This window comes from Melanotaenia boesemani, chromosome 14, assembly GCF_017639745.1.
Source record: "Melanotaenia boesemani isolate fMelBoe1 chromosome 14, fMelBoe1.pri, whole genome shotgun sequence".
In the NCBI taxonomy this organism is placed as follows: Eukaryota; Metazoa; Chordata; class Actinopteri; order Atheriniformes; family Melanotaeniidae; genus Melanotaenia; species Melanotaenia boesemani.
The window spans coordinates 18,968,555-18,991,853 of record NC_055695.1 but is presented as its reverse complement, the minus strand read 5'-3'; the positions used below and the strand labels follow the sequence as shown (position 1 = coordinate 18,991,853).

General features: G+C 40.6%; 1 protein-coding gene across 1 annotated transcript in view; it reads left to right on the top strand.

The window, feature by feature from the left end:
- The window catches only part of insrb (insulin receptor b), a 67,642-nt gene that overhangs the window by 4,690 nt on the left and 39,653 nt on the right, over window positions 1-23,299 (top strand). Inside the window, exon 2 of the mRNA XM_042007412.1 lies at window positions 16,765-17,313. Within this exon, the coding sequence (XP_041863346.1) occupies window positions 16,765-17,313 (549 nt within the window). The remainder of the gene's footprint in view (window positions 1-16,764; window positions 17,314-23,299) is intronic.

Here is a 23,299-nt window from a genome sequence, read left to right as displayed (position 1 = left end):
TGTAGCACTGCTTTTCTTGTCTGTTGTGCACTCTGATAGCAAAAGCATGAAAAGTGCTTTGTTATCGGAACAATCTGTTCTGCATGTTTAATAGGCTACACACTGGATCATGGCTTTCATAACGCAGCCTCACTGCTGATCTGTAACTTACCATTGTATATTGGGTAGTACATGTTCAACGAGCAGTAGACAATGGAGGTCAGGAACTTAGGCACCACCAGCTTTGCATTACCTGCTGCAGTTTGGCCAGGAAGCATTATTGTACCACTAAAGGAAATGAACTGTTGGGGTGCTTTTCTTAAAGTGTTTCCTGAACTGCTCTTATCTTTCCAAGTATCCTGCATAACTTCTGACTTACCAGAGCATTTTTTTTCATCTGCTCTTGTTTGTGTGAGCCTGTACCCGTTATTACTTACCTGTGTAATGTGATGTAGTTATGCGTGAAGCCATTCCACTCTAGAATGAGGCGCATGGCGGCAGCAAACTGTAGTAGGTCCGACCGTACTGTTTAAAATGTACACAATCAACTTTTTTTTCTCAAAGGCAGTCACTGTCATTCAGTTTTTAAAGATTTTTTATGCTAGTTCAGCGACTATGCTGCTCGAGTAATTTTTCAACTGATTTTTCTGCATACTTCTTCAAGACTTGTTATGAGTTTCCATGGCAACGGAAGAGTTGTTTACAAGCGGGATCAACTGATTAAACTTTCCAAAGCCATGGTAATCAACACACCAAATCCCAAAGGAGTTGAAAAGAAAGCGAAGAGGATGCAGGGCAGGAGCAAGGCAGAGAGAAAAACAGAGGAGATTCAAACCGTTTCTTCCAGTCGTTCTGATGAGTAATGTGAGATTGCTAGCTAGTTTTCCTTTGTATTATTTACTCAGAGAGTTTACCTGTTACCATATATTATCCCTGGTACCGCTGCAGACACAGCCCGTGACATCATCAGCTCCATCGTTGCTAGGCTTCAAACACGGCATCCTAACGCTTTCATTGCGATCTCTGGAGACTTCCACAACGTCTTCCTCTCTGCTACATTACCAACATTCCAACAATTTGTCAGCTGTTGGAAGATGTTGGACTTATTTTATGTAAATGTTAAAAATGCATCCAGCTCCTGTGCCCTGCCTCCTTTAGGAAGATCAGACCACAATCTGGTTCTTCTTGCCTCCACCTACATGCCCATTGTTCAGCAACCAGTCATCACACAGACTATTAAAACCTGTTCAAATGAAGCTGAAGATGCTCTGAGAGATCTGAGAGATTCTTTTCATCCTCTACCAACACAGTGAAGAAACAACAAAGTGTGTTCAGTGTGAGACTCTAATGCAAGACAGAAAGGTGCCAGAGATAATTGCTGCCAGCAGCCATCACCCTCCGGAACAAGTCATCTTCTTCTAATTAATTATTTGTATTAAAAATTCCCTACAAATACAGTATTTTTTATTTCATTGAATAATTTTGTGTAATTGTTGGAGATGTTTTATTTACCTGTTTTTAGGTTAAACTGGTGCTTATTTAATTTCATCAAAGAATGCGTCATTTCTAAGTGCCTTTGCAGTCCCCTTTGACTCCCGCTATCCACAGCTGTTTCAACTGACCGACAATTCTGTAAAAGGTTTAGCATCAGCAAACACTTTAGTACTGTGTTATTTTTTTATAAAAAGGTTGAAAAGTTCGGTTATCTGATTGCTAGCATGTGAGTGCGTAACGTTATGCACTGCATCTTTAACAAATGGCTGACTTTTAATTTAGAGTCAGATTTAAGATAGATATTTTTAAGTTATCAATATCAGTCCTTACTTCTACTCTAATGCAGATGTGCTCAACTGCAACACCGGTACCAAGATGGGAAGGAGGTATTTTATGCCTACGTGAAGGTTACCTGTCTCCATAGGGTGAGGGCACATTATAGGCAAACAATGCATAGCCTTTGGTGCTGATATTATGTCTTGGCTGAATGCTGATTGGTTGAAAAGCTGCTCAAGCTGCAAGGGGCTGACGGTGACTGATTTAATTAGAAAGAGGATGGGGTGCAAAAAACAAACGGCAAAGAAGCACAAGTGAAAACACAGACAGCAGCTGCTCTTTACAGTCTTCATTATATAACATTCAGTTTAACTCCACCATAAAGTAGATCTTTTTCCCACTTTTTCTTTGCAGAGCAAAGCCAAAGCGCCAGCACAACCAAGGCCAACCCACAGCTCAGATTGCTCCATATATTTCTGATCTTTGTTTCACAGTGGCAGCAAAGAGCTAAAACTGAGGGTCATGTGTCTGTGGAAGCTGAGAGAAGCAGACTGCAGAGGCATTTCCAGACCTTAAATGCTGCATTTGAGGCTTCAGAATGGGGGGGTCCACATGCCAGTGTGCGACAAAACAGCGAGTCCATACATCTTATTTAGATGCCCTTTTTGGAAATCTGAAGCTAGTCACCAATTGAGTCAGTAGTTTGGATTTGAACAGTTTTTCTTTTTCAGTTGAATTACATTTAAGGTTAAAAGAAATCCACTGTGATGCAACAGTAAATGAAAAGTGTGCTACATAACAAGAACTTCAGTATTGTTTAGAATAAATGTGTTTAGGTTTAAGTATTTTTCTAATTTACATAAACTACAATTAAAATAAATTACATGTATCGGTAATATGAAGAATGTTTAACAGCTTAGTCAGTGCCCTTCTCTCTGACTTATGTTCCTAGATAGAGGACTGTAACTGTTTATGTAAACTTCTGCTCACTGCACAGAAATGTGGTGTAATGGAAACAGGAGGGAAGGGATAGGGTGCAGGAGCACTAAGACTGCTGTTACGCCATGCTACAACAATCTGATTTGATAGTGTGTGTTGCTGTTTGGATCTGCCTTGTTTTAGCCATCCGTGACTTCATGCTGTAAAATCTGAGCAGGGCTTCTACTGCGGGGATCAGCAAAGGGATCTTTTTGGGATAATCTACTGACAGAAGCAGGAGGTGTCTGAAGTCATATTCTTGACTTCTTTTTCCATATATTTTTTTTTTTTTTTTAACTCCTAGTGAGTCTGAAAAAAGAACTTCGACATTGTGCTCAAAGTATATATGTAAACAACTTGGCAAACATAAAATGTGACGTTTTATTTTTTAATTTTATTTCTAGATTTTCCTTAGTACTGAGGAGTTCAGAGAGGATTTCTGAGCCTTTTGTGAGTTTGTATCTGGACTTTACTGGTCGGCAAAGTTTGGAAAACCCTTCTGGAATTTGAGGGTCTCGCTTCAAGCAGTTAACATGTCCATCTTTGTTCAACACTGATGCTCTAGCTGTTTCAGGGTTGCCTCTCGTGACTGCCCCTGACCTCACTGACACAAATGTGTATATGTGCGCGTTTGCATCTTTAAAGGAAATGTGAACAAACAGTTTCCTGTTTAATGTAACAAAGCTGCTGCAAAGATGCAACAGAAGCTTGAACACACTCGGTGTGTGTAGTATATGCATCCTGGAACTTAAAGTTGTCTGTGTGTGCCCCTTGCAAATGAAACAGCTGGAAGTTGAACTTCTATACATCCCTGTACATATTCTAAAGTATTAAAATATACATTTAGAAGTAGAAAATGGAAGTGTATCACATTTTCTTTGTTAGAACAACTTACTCTGATTTAAATACTTGCTTCAGCAGTTGTATAAAAACTCAGGGGTTATATTTTTTACATTGCAGTACATTAACACAAATGATGTAAATAGTTCCCAGGGAAAAAAGGGTTAGTTAGAGAGCTGGAAAATGTATTTAAATATAAATTAATCCCTTTATCTCAGTAAGAAAGAAGCAACACATCAATTAATCTGTATATTCTACTACTAATGCAATTAATGATAATGCAAATTAGGTGGGAAAATAAGAACATTTTGGGTTGAACGTCACTTTAAGTTGGTTAGCACAGCTGCATCCCTGCCAATCAACTGTAAGTCTTTCCTTTTTTTTCCCTAAATAACTCAGTGAGACTTTTATGATTACACTGGCTGATGCAGTGTGATTCTATACAATGTTTTTCAACTGGGAAACAAGTTTTCTTACACAGGGAGGCCACATAAGAAGCGGAATAAGATGGGTTAGTAGAGGTCATTAGCTGTGAAAGAAACCGATATTTTACAGCAACGGCTGTGTTTGCAATTTCTACTCCTTCCATCCCTCCTGCATCCACTGCTCATGAGTCCTCTCTGTGTTTTGCTCCTCCCTCTTCTCACTCACTGCAGCTCTGTGTCTTCCTGTATCCATCTGGCACCTTCCCTCCCTTCTTGTGCTTTTACGTTCGGGGTAAGAGGGTTCATCCTCTGATTTGTTTTTCTTTCACTCTGCAGATGCGCACAGCCTGCAGACTTTCCTCCACAGACACACACATGCACACCTGCTAATCTGGCTTTATGGTGTGGGAAAGCCTCTTAAATGTGTGAAAGCCATCCATTTGACACCTCTTTCTCACTGCTGTTTTCTTTTTTTACTCCACACTTATTAAGCCTGCACGCTGTGATGAACATGTCCACCTGCACGTCGTGAACAACAGCACCCAGTCACATGGCCCTCTCTGATTATGTGTTTGCTGATTGTGTCTGTCTGTTTGTGTTTGTGTGTCCTTTTATGAGCGCTAATGGCTGTGAGCTTGATGGGTACAATGACAAGGTCTGTGTATGTGTGTTTGCCTGGCGGATTGGGGGGGGGGGACGACGACTCTGTTTTTGTCCTGATGAATTTTTCCTGAGATGGGTTACTATGGTGACAGTCTTAGCCGTACTGGCAGTTGATACAGTTCTCCCTATCTCCCCTATTAAAAGACACTTCTCACTTTATGCAACTTATTGTGGGATGACAAAAAGGAGAATATTAATTTCTGTCTTATTATAGTCTATATTATTATTGAGTTGCGGGTAGGGATGGACTGATATGAAAATTTTGGCAGATTCCGATATTAATATTAGTGTTCTGGCCGATAACCGATATTTGCCGATGTCGATATATATATTTAGATAGATAGATAGATTATTTATATATAGATAGATATAGATGTATATAGATATATAGATATATAGGTATATATATATATATATATATATATATATATATATATATATATAGAGAGAGAGAGATTTTATCAAATTTGTACAAAGTAAAGTGTGTAAGCTGGAACTAAATTAAGTGCAGTTTAACTCAGTCAGTTCACAAACTCTTGGGAGAAATTTTGGATCATAAATAACAATAAGGATCATAAATAAAACAATATCCTGACAAAGTTAACTTTTCAAACTTGTTTGTATTCACGACAACCAAACATATATGTAATTGGAGAACATGTTTTAAACTTAAGTCCTCTCCCATTTAAACTCAAATCACTCAGTTTAATCAAAAGTAAACAATAAAGCAACACTAAAAACTGTGTCAGTGCAAATCAAAATCAAATAAAAAAAAAATATAAGAACTGTGACATAACATTAACTCCAAAGACATAGTTGTCTTTGTACATTTCCCAAAACTAAAGCAGCCACAATGTACTCAAATTAAACGTTCCAAAATACTGAAACCTGAAACTGTATGTTATACTCTAGGACTACTTCATCATTAAGGGCAGGTTGTTTTTTTTAACAAAGAGAAGCATTTCTGCTTTCTCACACTGGATCCTGTTTCCCTTTTCATCAACAATATGTGATGCAGCAGAAGAGACGCTCGCTGTCCACACTTGTACATGGAGCCGAAAGGTACTTGCCTTGGCCAGGGCAGGAAACCGAGACGTGTTGCTTTTCCAATACTGCAGTGGGCTCTCATTTCTGGGGATGGGAGGCTCACTCAGATAGCCATGCACTTACAGGAAAGTAGACAAGTGTATAATTAATTTGTCTATAAATTACCAGCAATCTAGAAATTGGACATCATCCTTCATCTCTTAAGAGCTTTGTTCAACTTTGATCTGAGCAGATGACCAACGCCTTAACAGGGCAGTGAAGCATTATTAAAAGATTAGTATGTTTTTTCCATTTAAGTAATTCTGTTATTTTACTAACTATAGAATTTACATCACATTAATGAAAATTTTAAAACATTTCACAAAGGATCTTGACATGCTTTGGTTATTAAATAAAAGGCAGGGTCTGATAATACTATACCTGCATGCTTGTGTGGTTTATCAGGCCCGCCTGCTGTTGAATGATCAAGTTTTCCTCCAGAATTTCATCATGCATGCCACGCAGAGACTGTTCACCCTCGCAGCTGGCTCTTATTTTCTTTTCTTGCGGTTTTTCTGTGAACAGTGTCTCTGTAGCTCTGTTGCTGTGCGTAATTTTGTCCACTTCCTTCTGGAGCATAGGAACTGCAGCTTGCTTTGCGACTGTGTCAAAATAACGATCTTTGTACCTCGGGTCAAGGATAGTTGCCAAGTAGTAAAGCGGCTCGGAGAAAGCGCTTCCAAATCTCTCATTTACAGCTTGTAGAGTGGTCTTTTCTGCGCGGACTCCACTGTCGCTGTCAGCTGCCTTGCTCAACAAATGTTTTAGCTCCAAAACAGAAGGAATCACATCCGCAGCAGTAGCCAACTGTGAACCTATTTCCATCGTTAATTGTTCAAATGGAGTGAGAAGCACAGTCATGTTTTCAAAGAGGCTCCACTGGTGCAGGGAGCTCGTGAACACCAAGTGCACGCTTCTGATCCAGTAGACTTTTTATCATATAAAAATGTACTATTCCATCTGGTTGCTGCAACTTGTTGTAGTATCTTGGTTTTCATGCCTAACTCTTGCTGTATGTCTCTCAGCCGAGAGGTGGCAAGTTGGGAGTGGCGAAAATGTCCGACTATTTTCCTCCTATAAAACTCCATCATGCACTACTAGCTGCAGAGTATGAGCCATGCAGCCCAGGCTTTTAACACCACACTCGTCCATGGCCTTCTGCATATTCTATGCATTGTCACGAAGCACAACATGCACATTGTCTTTCTCAATTTTCCACTGAGCAAACATGCAGTCAAATGCACAGGCAATGGCAGCTGCCGTATGCGATCCTGAAAACTCTTGTGCATGCAAGACAGCTCTCTCCATTTCAAAGTTGTCATCAATCCACTGAGCCATTAGGCTTAACATACTTATCTGACTGATGTCCAAACTCCATATATCCGTACTGAAGCTAATGTCAGTCACATTGTCCAGCAACTTGCTTATATGGGTGGCCACCATTTCATGCAGAGCAGGAAGGCAAACATCTGAAAAATAGCGCCCGCTTGGAAGGACGTAGCGAGGTTCAACCGCTGAAATCCTTGATCCTCCCCTATGGAAAATGGCAGGTCGTCAAGAGCAATCATTTCCATTATCTTGTTTGTGATTGACCTGGCTTTTGCGCTGTCCTTGGCAAATTTCTTGGTTTGGTGGATTGCTTGCTGTATTGGGCTCCCACCTGTGGCTGCTGCTTTGGTTTTGGCCTGGTGGCTAACCTTAGAGGCGTTAGCTTCCCGCAATTGTTTGTGAGCTTCCTGATGGTGGTTTTTCAGATGACATATTGAATTTGTAGTATTGAATGATTTGACGCGGCATCCTCCTCGCATTACTTCAACTTTGCATATATTACATACTGCTTTTTGACTATCATCATTTGACACCGTGAAAAATGACCACACAGCTGACATCGTTTCTGGCTTCCCCACATTGCTGCATCGCTGTTACATGTCCAACATGGTGGCAAGGCCAAATGCCCCTCCACCTCCTGACACACGTACACAAACAGCAATTAGACGAAAATAAATATTGGCTGGTAATATCAGGCCAGTTTTGCTCATCAGGCCGATACAGATATGTTAAAAAATGCCTAACATTGGCCGATACCGATATTAATGCCGATATATCGTGCATCCCTAGTTGCGGGTATATAACTACTTTTTCGTTTTGGGTTGTCTGCTATAAACAACCTCAGTATTCTTGAATGTTTTTTGTCCATGCAATGAGATGGCTGTGTTCTTTACCTTCAGTTTCTACTTTGACATACTTGTGCTTGAGCATACAGCAACCCAATCCTCACTGTGTTACATCAGTAAATGTATTTATTTAATTAGAAAGATACTTGTAATCCATTACTAGGGTATTTTAATACTTATTATCCAGTATGTGTGTAAGGGAAATGTATTTAATCCTTCAAAATAATAAATGTAATAATGAAACAACAGATTTTTTTTCCGCGCATCCAGCTACATTTGCAGGGAATTTTTAAAATGATCTGGAAAAAACATCCCGTAAATGAACAGATGTGTTGTCTAGCCTTCTTTTCTGTTGCATCTCTAGTTAGTGAGTAGCTGTTAAATGGATCACATACAGCATTTTTCCCAATGGAAAGGCAAAGAATGTATATAGAACTGAGGGGCTTGCACTCAGTTTGAGCCCACATCAAGCACTCCTAATTCCGTTATAGTCCCATATCGGATTATGCCGACCTGTTAAATGACAGCATAATGAATGGAAGTTATTTTACAATACCGCTGTGGCCGCAGACCTTCCACTCCAGGGACCTATCTGTTAGATATAACAGCGAGTGATTTGTTGGCCAGGGGCCTTTTGCATGTCAATGTGACGTCAGCAATCAATCCCTGTTATACCTGGCAAGCTCATGGATATCCTGTGTGGAAAAACCAACAGAGGAGGGCAGTTGAAACCATGAGTATCTAAGGAGTTTTTCTGGAAAAACAAACAGCATGTTGGAGATAAAGGTTCATAATCAAAAACCCTCTGGCTTTATTGGTTTTTATTAGTAATATTTAGATCACACTGCTGCTTCGTCTGAAATTATATCAGGCAAACATTAAAGCAGGCTTCTTCATATTTGTAGCATGTTTGTGCTTTGATGAATGCACAAATAAGGTTCTGGGTAGAAGTCTGAGCAGTGGAAAAGGTAAAGGGAGGGAGAGATATGGAAAGAAGGAAGTGGAGTGGAAGGATATGTGCCTGCATGTATGTGTTTGTGTTTGTGAGGTTTTCCTGCACCAGCCAGTGAGAGCTGGTGGTCTAACAGAGCAGACAAACGGGCCATTAAACTGACCAGCCAGCCCCTCGGCCCTCTGTCATTTGTTGCTCCTGTGCCTCTTTGCTTTCTCCAATGAAATTCTGACTTTTTTCCCCCCTATTTATTATCCTCTTTTCATCTCCTGATACCTTGTAATAGTTGCAAGCTCTCCCGTGCAGACACACACATACAGGAGTTTAATTTCAAGGCAGTTAGAATCAAATTATTTCCTCCCCCTTTCGGCATGTCTTTCTGCTTCAAATGTTGGATTCAGCTGTTGCTTGGGATTTGGCAGCCATGCAACAATCAAGTCAAATCGATAGGATTTGCCATGCATGGGATGAGCTCATTTATCCATTCACCAAACAGGGAATGCCTCTACTAAACTGTTATAGCTACACATTAAAGCTACAATGTGGAAAAGAAGAAATGTAAGCAGGTCGAGCTGTCATCTGGGCAGCTGTCTCATCACAGCTATTCAGTGTCCTCTTTTAAAAGAACACTCTTATTAATGCTGAGTGGCCATGGGACATTTTTCCCACCATATATGCAAAAAAATTAGTCTTTTTCAGGAAAGAAAGTAAGCTATACAGGGATGGAAGAAGATGATTTGGCAGATACATCAGGAAGGCGTAGCTCCTCTAGCCTCATGTGGCTCTGGTTTGTGGGTTGGAGCTTTAGTTGAAGCCGGTCCCTGCAGCTGCTGCTGTGTGGCTGCAAGTCAAGTAGGGTAACAGAGTCCTGGCCTCCTCGTGCTCCGTGGCTCACCACACCAAAATGATGCACTCTACTCCACTCACTAACATGGGAAGATGAAAAGGGACATCAGATTTTTTTTTTTCCTTATTGTACATATATGGCGTGTGCCACTGTGGACAGTCTTTCTCTTGATCCTCGGCTCATTCCAGCTTGCAGCTGATCACCTGCTCCTGTTTCATAGGCTTCTGTCTGTTCCAAAATGCTTAGACTAAGACAGGAATGTTAATCCCCCTTGGACATGCTTTTTATTTGTTTGGAGAACCACCTGGTTTGGCTGTTTTGTTAGGCGTGGTCTGAATTTTTCAGATTTTTCTTTCTTTTTTTTTTCCGGGGAGTGGGGGTTATGCATTACCAGCTGTCAAATTATTTTATAGTTGGGGACTTATTGGTGGCAGAAATGGACCACAGCATACTTAAGCTTTGAAGAGAAATTGGTGCTTCTCAGGGCTGGGTTAAAAATTTAAGCGATTCAAATGTAATAAATCTAATATCGATTCATAAAACTTAGAGATTTTTTTTTTATATGTCCTTACTTCCGGTAACTTGACCCTACTCTCACGTAACTTACTGAAGCTCGGCGAGGTCTTATAATATGGCCAGGCGCAAACTTACGTCACAACCCGGAAGTCACATGACCATGAACAGCTCGTCGGTGCAAACCGCAGCTTCAGACCAGCATCCGTGTTGGAGTGCGCAACATATTTTCATAGTTTTAAGCTTTTTCAGCAGCACAAAGAATGGTCTTTTTTGGAATAATTATGTTAATGGAGCCAATCACAATATGGTTTTCTGCATATTTATTAGACTCTCAATAATCAAAGAAAAATCAAGGGTTGACAATTCAAATCCAATGGCTTGTTTTATCAGCCCTGTGGTTTCAAAAAATAGGTGGTGTTACATAATTAGCTGTAAATGAATCGATATAGAATTGGATTTAATTGAAATCAAATCGAAATAGGCTGTTCGAATTGATTCAGGAAACTAGTGACGATACCTAGCCTTAGCCACATGATCTTCAGTGTTCCCGTTTCTCCTCGGTGCTTCTCCACTACTCACTACTGCACCTTTTTTTTTTATTTTTTTTTTTTACCTTGTCCCTTCTTACAACCTTGAGTCCAAGGTCGAACTTAGCTTGTTGGAACTGGAATATAGTGAGTCATTGTTTTTATAAGCAAGTGACAGTGACACAGCACCTTTACTTCCCCTCTCACTTCTTTTTACTTGTTTATAGTCCCTCTGTGGCCCTCTATCGGTACCTTTTTCTCCCATCGCTTCTCCTTTGCCAGTGCCGGAAGGCAAGGAGGGGAAGGCGAGCCAAAGTCACCAGAGCGATCTGATTTAGGCCTCTCCGCTCTATTGGCAAGCCATCTGACAGCACAGGGCCTGCGTGTTGCCTTTTTCTACCCGCTTCAATCTGCCACAAGCTGGCTCTTTGCCACAGCTGTAATGGGACCCGGCGTTGTATATAAATAGGCTGGGCCATCTCCATTTGCCGTGTTCCTCAATGGGAAGCTGAGGCAGTAGAGGAACAGGTGCTCCAGCCCACACACTCCCTTTCTCCACTCTGCCCCCACCTCCTCCCCAACTTTATCTGATTTTTTTCAACTGTGGAGGTAAAGAACAATTGGGATTCATGTATTGACTTCGCTTACTTCTCACATCACTTTTTTTTTTTTTTTTTTTTACCTCTCATGTGAATTTTACAATATGTATATACATCTGTATCCCTCCTTAGCTGTTATTCGGTCCCCTGCTCTCTTGGTTTTGGAGCTTCATGTTGGTACATGTTAATCAAAATGCCTCTCATGCAAATTCTCAGCATCATTTTCACTGCTGAAGCCACAGATTGGCACCGGGTGCACAATGAGGGCTTGCACCACTTCTCAGGACTTTCCACAGTTATATTAACAAACAAATGCATTTTTCCACTGGCAGTCCACTTGGCACCACAGCCTCATATCCTCTCTCCCGGGGTTTGTTCAGCAACTGAGCTGTTGACAAATCTATAATCAGCAGATCACCTCATCAGGAGCAACGTGTGCCTGAGCTGTCAGAGAGAGGAAACTTCTCACAGTCCATAGTTAGCTGCCACCTGGTTTCACGCTGGACAGGTCTGGTTTCACGCTAAGCTAATGTGCGACTGCCCTCTGTTACAGTCAAAGGCAGAGGCAGGCTGCTTTGCTGGCCATAGAGGGCCACCTTGATACACTTTGTCACTGCCAGCTACCAATAGCTGGTACATATTAAATTCTTTGCAGGGAGCGCAACTCTAAAAATAAGAGAAGAATCTGTCTGAAATTGTAGCTACACTATAACGGAGGTTGCAGCTGTGGGTGCTCACAGAATATTGGAGATGGCAGATGATAGCAGTTGGTATGACCTCAGTTGCACCAGTCATACTCAAATCATTTATTAGCTTAAATAAGAAATCCATTCTGCTTTATATTTAAAGATATGTGATGCAGAAGCTACGAAAAATTTATTTTTGCTTTGCCATAGTTTTTATAACTGCCCAATACCAATTACTTAAAGCCATACAAGTTTATATTGAATAATCTGTTAAAAAAAAGAGTTAAAGCAGAGTAGAAGGACAATTGTTTTCCTTCTCCACAGTGTGAAGTCTGCGGAGGAACATGAACCAGATAAGTGTTCATCTGGTTTACACCTAAATATCTCAAACCCTCTTTGTTGCCAAGTAGAGTAAAAGTTCAGGAACTTTTGGAGGTGTTGCTACAGTTACCCCTCTGGTACGTTAACTGTCATATTGTCGTTTTTGTTGTATTCAAAGCCGAAACAAAGCAATGCATTTACTATATCGCTGTACAGTTCTACTTGCAGCAGGATTTCTGTCTGACATCCCCTAACACACCCCTCTCCTCCTCCCCTTCTCATTCCTGCTGCCAAATTAAGTGTCAAACAGACAGGGAAGGTGGGCGGATGGCCCACATTTCTCCTATAGAGGTCTACAGTTTGACATTGTGGTACATTACGTTCCAGTCTGCTATCCCCCCCCCCCCCCCCCCCCCCCCAGTCTCATTAGTGGCTGATTGGGTTGTTATTGTAATTAAGAGATCCTGTACATCCCCTGAGAACACCAAGCTGTCTGCTTACGGGTGGTCCCGAGCGGCGGGGTGGGCCACAGAGAGCTCATGGTCATTGTCCACCTCTCCCTCCCACCTGCTGTACATAATGAGTAGTTTTTGTCTTTTTGTTTCACATCTGAACCTCCAGCCTGGAGTGTGTCATTTCATTTAAGTCAAATTAATAAAGATGAAAACAGAAGTTCACATTATGAGTCTTTATTTAAGTTTTGGAAAAGAAAATTTAGGTGTCCATCTTTATGTCTTCTTCTTGCTGTTTGTGTCCCTCCACCCTTTGAGCCTGGTGCTCGTCATGTAACTGCGGTCCATAGCGACCTTCCATTCATGCATGTGATCACCAACCGTTCTGTAGGCTCCCTTACGTCACTCTGCGTTCCTGTTCGGGCTCGGGTTACACTTTCTCTCTTAATTTTTCTGCACCCCCCTTTCCTCCTCTTCTTTTGCCTGCGACTCCTTTCCCTCTGTCAGCCCGACTGCTCCTTTGCTCACATTGCTTCTCCCATGTGCTCATGCTACCAAACAAGGGAGGAACTGGCTCATTGTTTTAAAAACACAGGAGCTCTCACAGCCAACCCCTGACGACTACCCCATCTTGCCCCCTCCCCATCTGCCCCTTGATGACCCCCAGGCCCCCTCCTGTCAGTCGAATACAAGACTCCATTTTGCAGAAGGAGCTCACAGCAGCACCGCCCACTGCTTCCCCTCATGTCCCACTAATGTGCCAATAAACCTTCCAAAAGGAGATGTGACATGTGTGCAGGCCTACAAGGAGAAAGACCTCATCTTAACCAACCTGTCTTGAAAAAACTACACCCATGTGAAAAGGTCATGTTTGTGACCGCTCTTTCTTGAGAACTTTGTGGGCAGGAGTGAGTTGCATCCTGGCCCCAGTAGTTTCACTTAACTAAGTTTGTTATGTTGTTGTGTTTTACAATAGGTGTCCGGTTAGTGCTGCAGGCTCACTGCAAGTGGGTGGCCAGCAGGCCTCTTTGGATCCAGGAGATAAAGCAAAATGGGTAGAGAGAGGTGTAAAGTTACTGTTATTGCCAGAAATAACGGCACTTGCCACACAATGAAAGAAGAGGAGTGTTTGTGTATTGCTTTCTGATACAGCTTGTATCTTATAAAGAGGGCGTGGCCAAAGCACGCACTAGAACGGGCTGCTGTTGCTCTTTCAAACATTGTGTTATCTTATGAGATGCTTAATGGCTAAAATGGATTTATTGACTTTTTTTATGAGTTGTTTTTGGCTGCTGGCTGCTCGCGGAAGCGTGCAAAGTTGAACTGTCCACACAAATGTGCAGAGATATGAATAGATGTGCTGCTTGCTCAGACCCTGTTATACATCACGTTATTGTGTCAGAGTGATGCTGGCAGGAGTACACAGTTTTATCCTGAACCCAAAATTTATCAAAAGTGAAAAAAAATGTGGCAAAGCTTTAAGGTAATTTATATATTTATAAATATTATGCTTCTGTTTCCCCACACAGAGGGTATCACAAAGTTTTATCTAAATCAAAGGGCCATTTTTTCCATTCAATATAGACATTACCCACTAGTTTAAAATGTGTGATGGCTGTTTTTATATCACCATTTAACTTTATTTATGTCCACCCTGACTGGTGTGATAGTGACTCTCCTTGCAGCTGTAGTAAACATGTTTTTATTTAAGAGTGTTGAGATTAAATTGGCCACCCAACCTTGCAAGAAGCCTTTATGCCACTTCATTGACATGGTTCTGGTCAGAGTTTGTACTTGGATTGTTGATGTGTACGTCTTGCTAACCATTAACAGAATGAGGAAGGTAATAGGTAGCTTACACAAGGAAATGGATTGAGCCAATAACAACCCTGCTGTAGTAAAGTTAGACTGTTTCTACAGCTGGGTTGCATTTTAAGTGGGAGATTTTTATTTTTCTGTCACATGTGCATTGTACAGTCAGAAGACGGTGTACTAAAGCAACATTAAACTGCATGAAAGGCAAATACAATCTGATTAGTGTTTGTTATTGACATTGCCTAAAAGCAGACTTGATGGAGACATGTCTACTGTTAGTGGACAAGCTTAAGCTCCTGTCTGATAATTGTTTTTTCACCAACTGTAATTTCTGATCAATTTTTCTTGTTGTGCAAATGGAACTTGCATTATTTTCAGACATGGGACTAATTAGTTCTTTAGTTATTTGCGATAAACTACTTGTGTGTGCTTTTTTTTTTTTTTTTATTAGAGAATAATCAGCCTTCTAATATTTAAAGCAGTGGTGTTTTTGATGCAGAGGAAATATTGGTAGTTGGAAAAAGGCTTTGGAAGCTGCATGTGTATCATTCTTCTCCATTTGGTTTAGGACATTTGTTGTTGTAAAAAAAATTGTGCTTTATACCTCCCTACCTACCAGTTTGATAAATGAGAATGGAGAGAAAATGAGTGTGACAGTATGGCAGATATTGTATGTGCTTTCATGCAAATAACATTTTAACACCCTCTTCAAACACCATATATCACATCACTGTCAGTCATCTTCTCTGCCATAAATGTCAAGTCTGCTCAGACAAACTGATGATCTGTTGGAGAAACATGCAAACTCAGTGATCATTACTGGTGTTTAAGTGCAGATGAATCTGGGCTTTGTGTCAAAGATGTTTGATTTGCCTCTTTGATGCTGTATTGATTTCAAGCCATTTTGCTTTTACCTGTGGTTAAACACAGGTGGCCAAGTGTCAAAGGCATTTTCTTGTGTTTGCTTTGATGTAGTGCTTTTCAATGTTTGAGCTAAACTATTGCTTTTTGCCCTCTTTTTCAACCTGAGTTTGGGAAAGACATATCTTCTTTTGCTTTCGAGGCATTTTACCCCCGTCTTCCTACTCACTCTTCTTTAGCTGTTCTAGAATACGTTAGCGATGTGCATCTTATGTGAAGCAAAGTAACACCGGCACGCACTTCCTCTCTGTTCATCTTCTTAAGTAACTTTCCACAAATGAATTCTCCATTCCTCTGATGAGTGTTCATGCATTTGCCTTTTCCAAATGTGTGCTCGTATGCCGCAGCTAAAGACCATGAATGAGCTTAGATAAGCATTTTGCTTCCAGGCATTATTTCTGTTAACCCCTTCATGTCTGCTTCATTCAGATCAGACTGTGCCATACAATTATTTTCTCTCTGGAGAAATGCCACAGGAGAAGAGAGAGCCTGTGTGTGTCATAGAAGGAGGAGGGGAATGCTTGTGGGCACTCGCATTGTAATTGGGGACTTGGACGAGGCATTATCATCAATTGCTCTGGTGTATTTAATGACAATCACTGGTGGCTAAAAATGAGAGGAGGAGGAGTTCATACCCAGCTGTTTTAACACAGCTTCAAATAAAGGATGAAAACTTTAGGGGATTTTGCTGTAAGTCCCGGTGAAGCCACTTGCAAGGAATAATATGTCTCTTCTTGCACAGTAAGGTTTTTATCTTCTGTACAAGTAATACAAATGTAGTTTATGTGCAGCCAGTAAGTATTGTCTACACATGTTAATATGACCACTTTCTTGCACAGATTTTCAAATTAAGATTTTCCAGATTTTTGCTGCGTGATATGAAAACAAACTGTTTTGGTTGATTGTTTGTACAAAAACCCCATTTTGATGGTATCCCATTGGTTGTGATGGAATTTTCTATGCAGATTTTTACCATTTCTTGTAGTTATTTATCAAATGATGTATTGGTCAATCAAGTAATGAATTCAAGAACTGCTTTACAGGCAGCATAAAAAATTTGAGCGTGAGCTTGATTTGAAATTTTACTTAATGTTTGCCACATTTAAACCTAACCTAAACTTGGTTTCTGGGGATTGTACGAATGAGATTTAGGTTTATTACATATAGTACAAGAAATGACTGACATTGTTTTTTTTTATGTCTTTTCTTCTAGTCTGCCAGAGTAAGGACATCCGGAACAATGTGACCAACCTCCAGTCGTTGGAGAACTGCACCATCATCGAGGGCCACCTTAAGATTCTGCTTATGTTTAAGACCAAGACTGAAGATTTCAGAGGCCTCAGCTACCCAAAGCTGCAAGTGGTCACTGACTATGTCTTGCTGTTCAGGGTCTATGGCCTGGAAACCCTCAGTAATCTGTTCCCCAGCCTGACAGTGATCCGTGGCAACAACCTCTTCTTCAACTATGCTCTCGTAATTTACGAGATGCTGCAGTTGAAGGACCTGGGCCTCAACAGCCTGATGAACATCACCCGGGGGGCCGTAAGGATAGAGAAGAATCCAGACCTGTGTTACCTGGCCACCTTGGACTGGTCCAAAATCCTGGACTCGATGGAGGACAACTTCATTGTGGCCAATAAGAATGAGAAGGAGTGTGGAGATGTGTGTCCAGGCACAGCCGAAGGTCAAAGCCAGTGTCCTCTGAGTACCATCAACGGGCACTTTAGGGAAAGATGCTGGTCACAGAACCACTGTCAGAGAAGTAAGTGCTTGTGTGTTAATCTATCTCAAGACCAAAGGCTTTTAATGAAGTCCATGCTTTACTTAGCATGATATTTTCTATACTAATACTTAAAAATATATATACAAATATACATTAAGCATTGGGAGAAATTTCCACAATCTGGCTACTTTTGTGCAGGCATGATGCTATATCACCTGTCCATAATCTTTTACATCATATCCCCTATCATGACCTGACATGCACAAGTAGATTTTTCTGACCTGAAATCAGCTGGGGTAACTGATGTTTTCATCTCGAATAAATTCTATAATGTGAGGGGCTGCAGCTAATATAAGCAGCCAGGGGTCATCGACCTGCCACGCCATCTTATTAACATTCATCGACTGAAACTGTAATTATAAGCTTGGGATCGGTTTGATGTGTGGAATAATTCAACTGCTTTGTTGATTCGGTAAAGTGTGCACCCACAGGCTATGGGGAGAAAAAAATAAGGTTAGAGAGCAGATGGATAGGGTTTGTCAGAAGAATACTTTTTTTTTTTTTTTGTCAAAAGTAGCTGTGGGTTTTCTGCATGCTGCAACTGCTCTGCCAGTCTGTTGGGCCAGTCAGTCAGCCAGATTTCCTCCGTCTGCCATAAACACAGAGAATGTCTTCTATTGTAAGACGCACAGGGAGATAGTTATTTTATTTTATTTTTTTTTTAGTTGATTATAGCTTGGGATGCCTTTTCTCTTCTGTCTCCAACAGAGTTCAAAGAAAAATAACCTCAGGCATGTTTATACATCGACTCTTGCATCCTGCATATAATGTTGGCTCTCCATTTTTTTGCCAGATCTCAGTGTTGGGAAAACGGTGAAGGAAATGGCTTTCTTCATGTTTCTGTCTCCCCACATGTACACATGCGTGAAAAAGACACATAAAATTTCTAAATGTCATTTAGCACACTACTATTTTACAGAAAATGATTCCAGCATCTGTATTTATGTTGCCAGTGGTAACAGCGGATTGTAGCTTAGTAACATTATCTTTTACATACCCTGCTGCAGTCTGCAGATGTTGACCTGCACACTTGGCACAATAACTAATTTGGTTACATAACCTATGACAGTTCTGTTCCAGGTCTGAAAGCTAAAGACAAACAACCCCAAAATGCAGACTGACCGTGTAGCTTTTGCCTGTGAATCACGTGTTTCTCCACTGTCGATGCTGCAGGTGTAGTTAACAAAAAGATACACATCCGCTCCGCTAAAAGACCACATGTCATGTTTTCAGTGTAGCCAAAGGGTCAGTGATGTCCAGGTGTTGGGACACATTCAGATTTCTTATATTTTTCTAAAAACATAATAATGACACAGTTAAGAGTTTAAATATTTAGAATTTCAAAATTAAAATTTGTGCTTATTTTACTTCAACTACAGACCTATAGAAACGTTATGTATCACATTTCTTCAAAAAATAGGATGTTTCTGGACTCCGGATGTTTCAAAAGTTGGTTAGAATCGAACTTAATTGTCAGAAAATACATACTTTAACATTTTTCCTGAAGCAGCGTATAATTTAAACACTCTTAACTTTATTATTTACTTTAATTTATAAGTTTGACTGGATTTTTTTCCCTCCCTTCTTTCAAGTCATATTAATACATTTAAAGCTTTACATGTATTACAACATACAAATTTAAAGCTTTTTTACTCCTGAACCTTATTCAGAGACTAACTAATTAGCTAATTATTAAGACGAAAATACTGACTGATGAATTGCATCAAGACACATCAGATAGGTCAGGGGAGCAGCTGCGATGCTGTGCTCTGTGTAATGCAACAGGCAGCTAGTTAAGCCAAGAGCTGAGTGTCAAAGCAGGAGCCATTTCTAGAACATGATGCAATGCAGGGGGAGTGTGCGTGAGTGTGTGTGTAGGAGGGGGTTCGTGGTTACAAATACAGTACAAATGATGTGTGTATACTTCTGTAAATGTTTAAACATTTCCTTGTTTGACGTATTATATGTATAACGGGGTCCCCAACAGAAGTGAGAACTCCAGTTCCACGTTCCCACAGACAAGTTTTTGGCCCACAGTCGCCAAACACTGCTGCGACACTGCTTTTTTTCCCAAATAATATTGATAATAAATATACCTGCAATACAAAAACTGAAGCAGCAGCTAAAATATTAGCAGCGGTTTTCCTGCCTGTTGATGTAGCTGTGAATCCATGGCATGTAACAGCCTAGATGAGAACAGTTAACACTGCACAGTGAGATGCGTTTGGAAACTCTACGTCGTTTTAATCAGAGCTTGTGTGAATGAAAACTCAGTTTAGAAACTGTGATGCGCACAGATGCCAAAGCAGCATGGAGGAACGTTAGACGCATCAAAGTTAATGTGTGAGTGGAAAATGTGGCACTTTTTTTTTTGCTTTTATAGGCTTCCACTCACCTAAGGTAAAAAGCCAGAGAGCCTGCATTAGTCTGATCTTACACTGCTCCTTACAAGCAGAAATACCACTGTTATTATGTGAGTAAACATGTAAGTACGTATACATGTCACTGTAACTTGTAGGTAATTCAGACAGTCTGAATGAGGACTTACTTTCAAACTTTATGTTGTTTTCTCACTTTTTTTGTTTACACATGCATCTGGCTTGCATGTGTAATTTGTGTGTTTGTACTTTATATTTACAACTGTGTGCAGGTTGCTATTCAGATGTGGCGATCGAGTATAGTAGTTTTTTTTTTTTTTTTTTTTTTTTGTTTTTTTTGTTTTTGTCAAGTCCAAGCAGCAATTTTCCCAGCTTTTACAAACTGTCACGAGTCATTGCGGCTTTGTAGCCTGATTGAATGTTGCTAGTTGTTTTGCTTTGCCGGTGCGCTAGTTATGTTGTGTGCTGTTGAGCCGATTCTTCCAAACATAAGCTTGTTCTAGTATGTTTCATTTTGTGTTACTTAAATCTGTTCAAATGAATTCTTCCCAGTCCACATTTGCTAATCGGGACTCCGCACATGGATGAAAATATTCAAAGGCTGAAAATTAGAGTAATCATTTCTCTATGTAGGACAGTAAGTTGGCTACAGATGTGAAATATCTGATAAAAGACGACTGGAATGAAAAAGCTGTAACTGTGACAAGGCGTGGTTTCATGGCAATGCACGTTTGCACATGATGAATCCAGGATGAGTAAAACACAAAGAATTTGTGTTAACACACAATGATATAGAAAACAACTTTGTTGCATCAAACAGATTAATGTGATCGGAGAGCAGTTTCTTATTGCTTGGTTTCTTGAAACTATTAACTAAGAATTTTTTTCACATCTAAACGTAAAATAAATGTATTTTTAAAAGCATCAGGGTATGAATAAAAGAAGACTGACAGACAGAATGGGAGCAAACAGTCCGTCTCCTGTTTAGTTAAGGCTCTGTGGCACACTGTGTTCAACCTTACGCACCAGCCAGCGCTCTGCTTGCACAACTCGTGCACACAAAAACATATACACATAATCAGGAGGAGAAAGAGCTATTCAGGTCAGAGTTCACTTTGCCATCGCCTACGTGCCTTATTGTGTGCTGTGATTGTTTTCCTTCACACAAACAGTCTCAGCTTCAAACCCAAATGACAAAACGTCACAGAGGGGAAATGTTCCCTGTTTCACACGTAGGCTTTCGATGCTGTCGGAATCACGCAGGTGACTCCTCTCGGATGGTGGTTGATCTAAATGGGGCTGCATGCGTCATCAGACATGGCTTTGTGATCATGCTCCCGACCAGAGGTGAATTTAAGTTGGCCATCATTCAGCTATACAGAACAAGTCAATGAGACTTTGTCAACATGGAATTTGTAAATAATATTAGAGAGGACATTTAATGCATTTTGGATTATTTTCATTTCCTTCTGTGTGTTTAAAATTTTTTCTGCATGTAAAAGCTCTGCAAGGGAAGGGTTGCGGACATTGCTCCTGAACTGCAGAGTCCCCTCAGCCATACTTCAGCTTTTCTGTTGTTACTTATCTAATCCCTTTTTTTTCCACCACAATGGTTCCAGTGGTGGTGCAGGTTATGTGCAAAAGCCAGTTCTAAGCTGGTTCTACCTAAGAACTGGTTTGTCCTTTAAAACAGTGGTTCCCAATCTTTTTTTCTCAGGGACCCCCTTCATGCATAAACTAAAATGCCATGGACCCCCTGCTCCACCCTGTGCTGTGAAACCATGCTTGGTTTTAGGCTTTTAAAAGTGAGATTCTCACCACATATAATGTATTCTGGTTGAGTCCTGCTCTTTGAGAAAGCCAAAGTTAAATGAACAACATACAACCTTAATTTTTTCCCTTAAAACCGGGACAATTTGTGGACATTAATCACAATGGCTCTAATGTTCAAATCGTCAGGGATCCCCTGGGCTCCTTGGAGGACCCCCTTGGGGGACCACTGCTTTAAAACACCTGACAGTGCTAATTGCTATGTGCATAGCTGCTAATTATTTAGCTGCTATGCGCATAATAATTGCAAAGGTGCATATACGGTGCATTGTGCAGCGTTTACAGAATAAACTGGAGATATAAAACATTAAAGGGCAGAAAAAACAGAGGAATAGTGACTTCATGCTGCTTCATTTCACATCCATGCAGATAGCTATGGGTTTTAAACATGAGAGTTGTTAGTGTTTAGGTGGTCTGGCTGGTCTCTGCAACGCTGCCCCCAGCTCCTGATGTAAGCAGGTCTTTGCTCTGGCCTACCAAAGACTTGGTTCCAATGTAGCACCAGATTTTTCCTGGTAACCAAAGCATTGGTGGTGAAAATGAAAAGAACAGGTTCTAATTGAACATAAGATGGAGTCTTTTAACTAAGTGCAAATGCAGGTAGGAGCTGCTAATGTTAATACTTAAAAGCTGTAGATGCATGTGTTTCTTTTTTTCCCCCACTTTAAAGTAAAATAATTGGCCTTTAACAGAAATAAGCATTCTTCAGAAATATGAGGGGGTTTAAAAGTTAAACACATAATTAGAAATGCTTTCGTTAGCAGTGACGTTGATTCTGGCGTACTTTGTATATGTAATGTTCTTTCTTTAAAGCAAAGAGAACCATTTAGCCAAGGCTATTTTGAGGTGCGAGTTCACTTAGATCTCTCTTTGTTCTGTATTTAAGTTTGTCTATTGCCAGTACTGTGTCCCAGTAACTGTAATAGCACATATCTTTCCACTACAGCTCAGGGGGGGAAAAGTGTTTAGCTTGTCTCAGCTGGGGGTCCATCGTTTTTGCTGGTGGAAACTTTCATCAGCGACATTTCCATTAATGTTTTATTTCTCATGCTATCAAATGAAGCTGGACCTGGACGTGAATAACATGAGGAGGCCAGAAGGGGAAGAGAAGGGGGTCGGGTGAAGCAAAATAAACAGAGCTAAACAAACATGGCGGGGCATTTCATGTGTAGCTCCCAGGTACACACACAGAGAAAAAAAACACACTCAGAAACCACACAAACCCTTTTTGCCAGTGGCCAAGTTTAAAGGAGGCTAAAGAGAGAAAGAAAATGGAAGTATTAAGGATGGTAGAACTCTGTGTGAAGTGTGCCATTGGCTGTCGCCCACAACCTGACAAAAACACTTTGCTGGCCTTGCCTCTTTTATTGGGATGCGAAAGTGTTTCTGCTCAGGCTCTTTCCAGACTCCCTTCATTCTCTCCCTCTCTTGGTTCAGTGTCTGCAGTTTATAATGAGAACTAAATGAAAGTTTTCCTGAAGCTGCTGGTCTTAATCAGCTGTTTTCTTCAGCAAAATAGGAAGCAAATCGATAGGCTCCTTGGTAGTGGAGAGGTGTTTCTATAAAATACTTTAAAATGCCCCAGTGTTGGAGGCAGTAATAGCTTTGGACTTACAGCAGATCAGATGAAGTATACTGCCTTGTTAAATCAATGCTCATGATTTTTATCGGGGTGTTTATATTATATACTGTAAACCGCTACATGTGTGTTCTGTGCAAATGGAAATTAGACTTGAATTTATATTCAAATGCTTCAT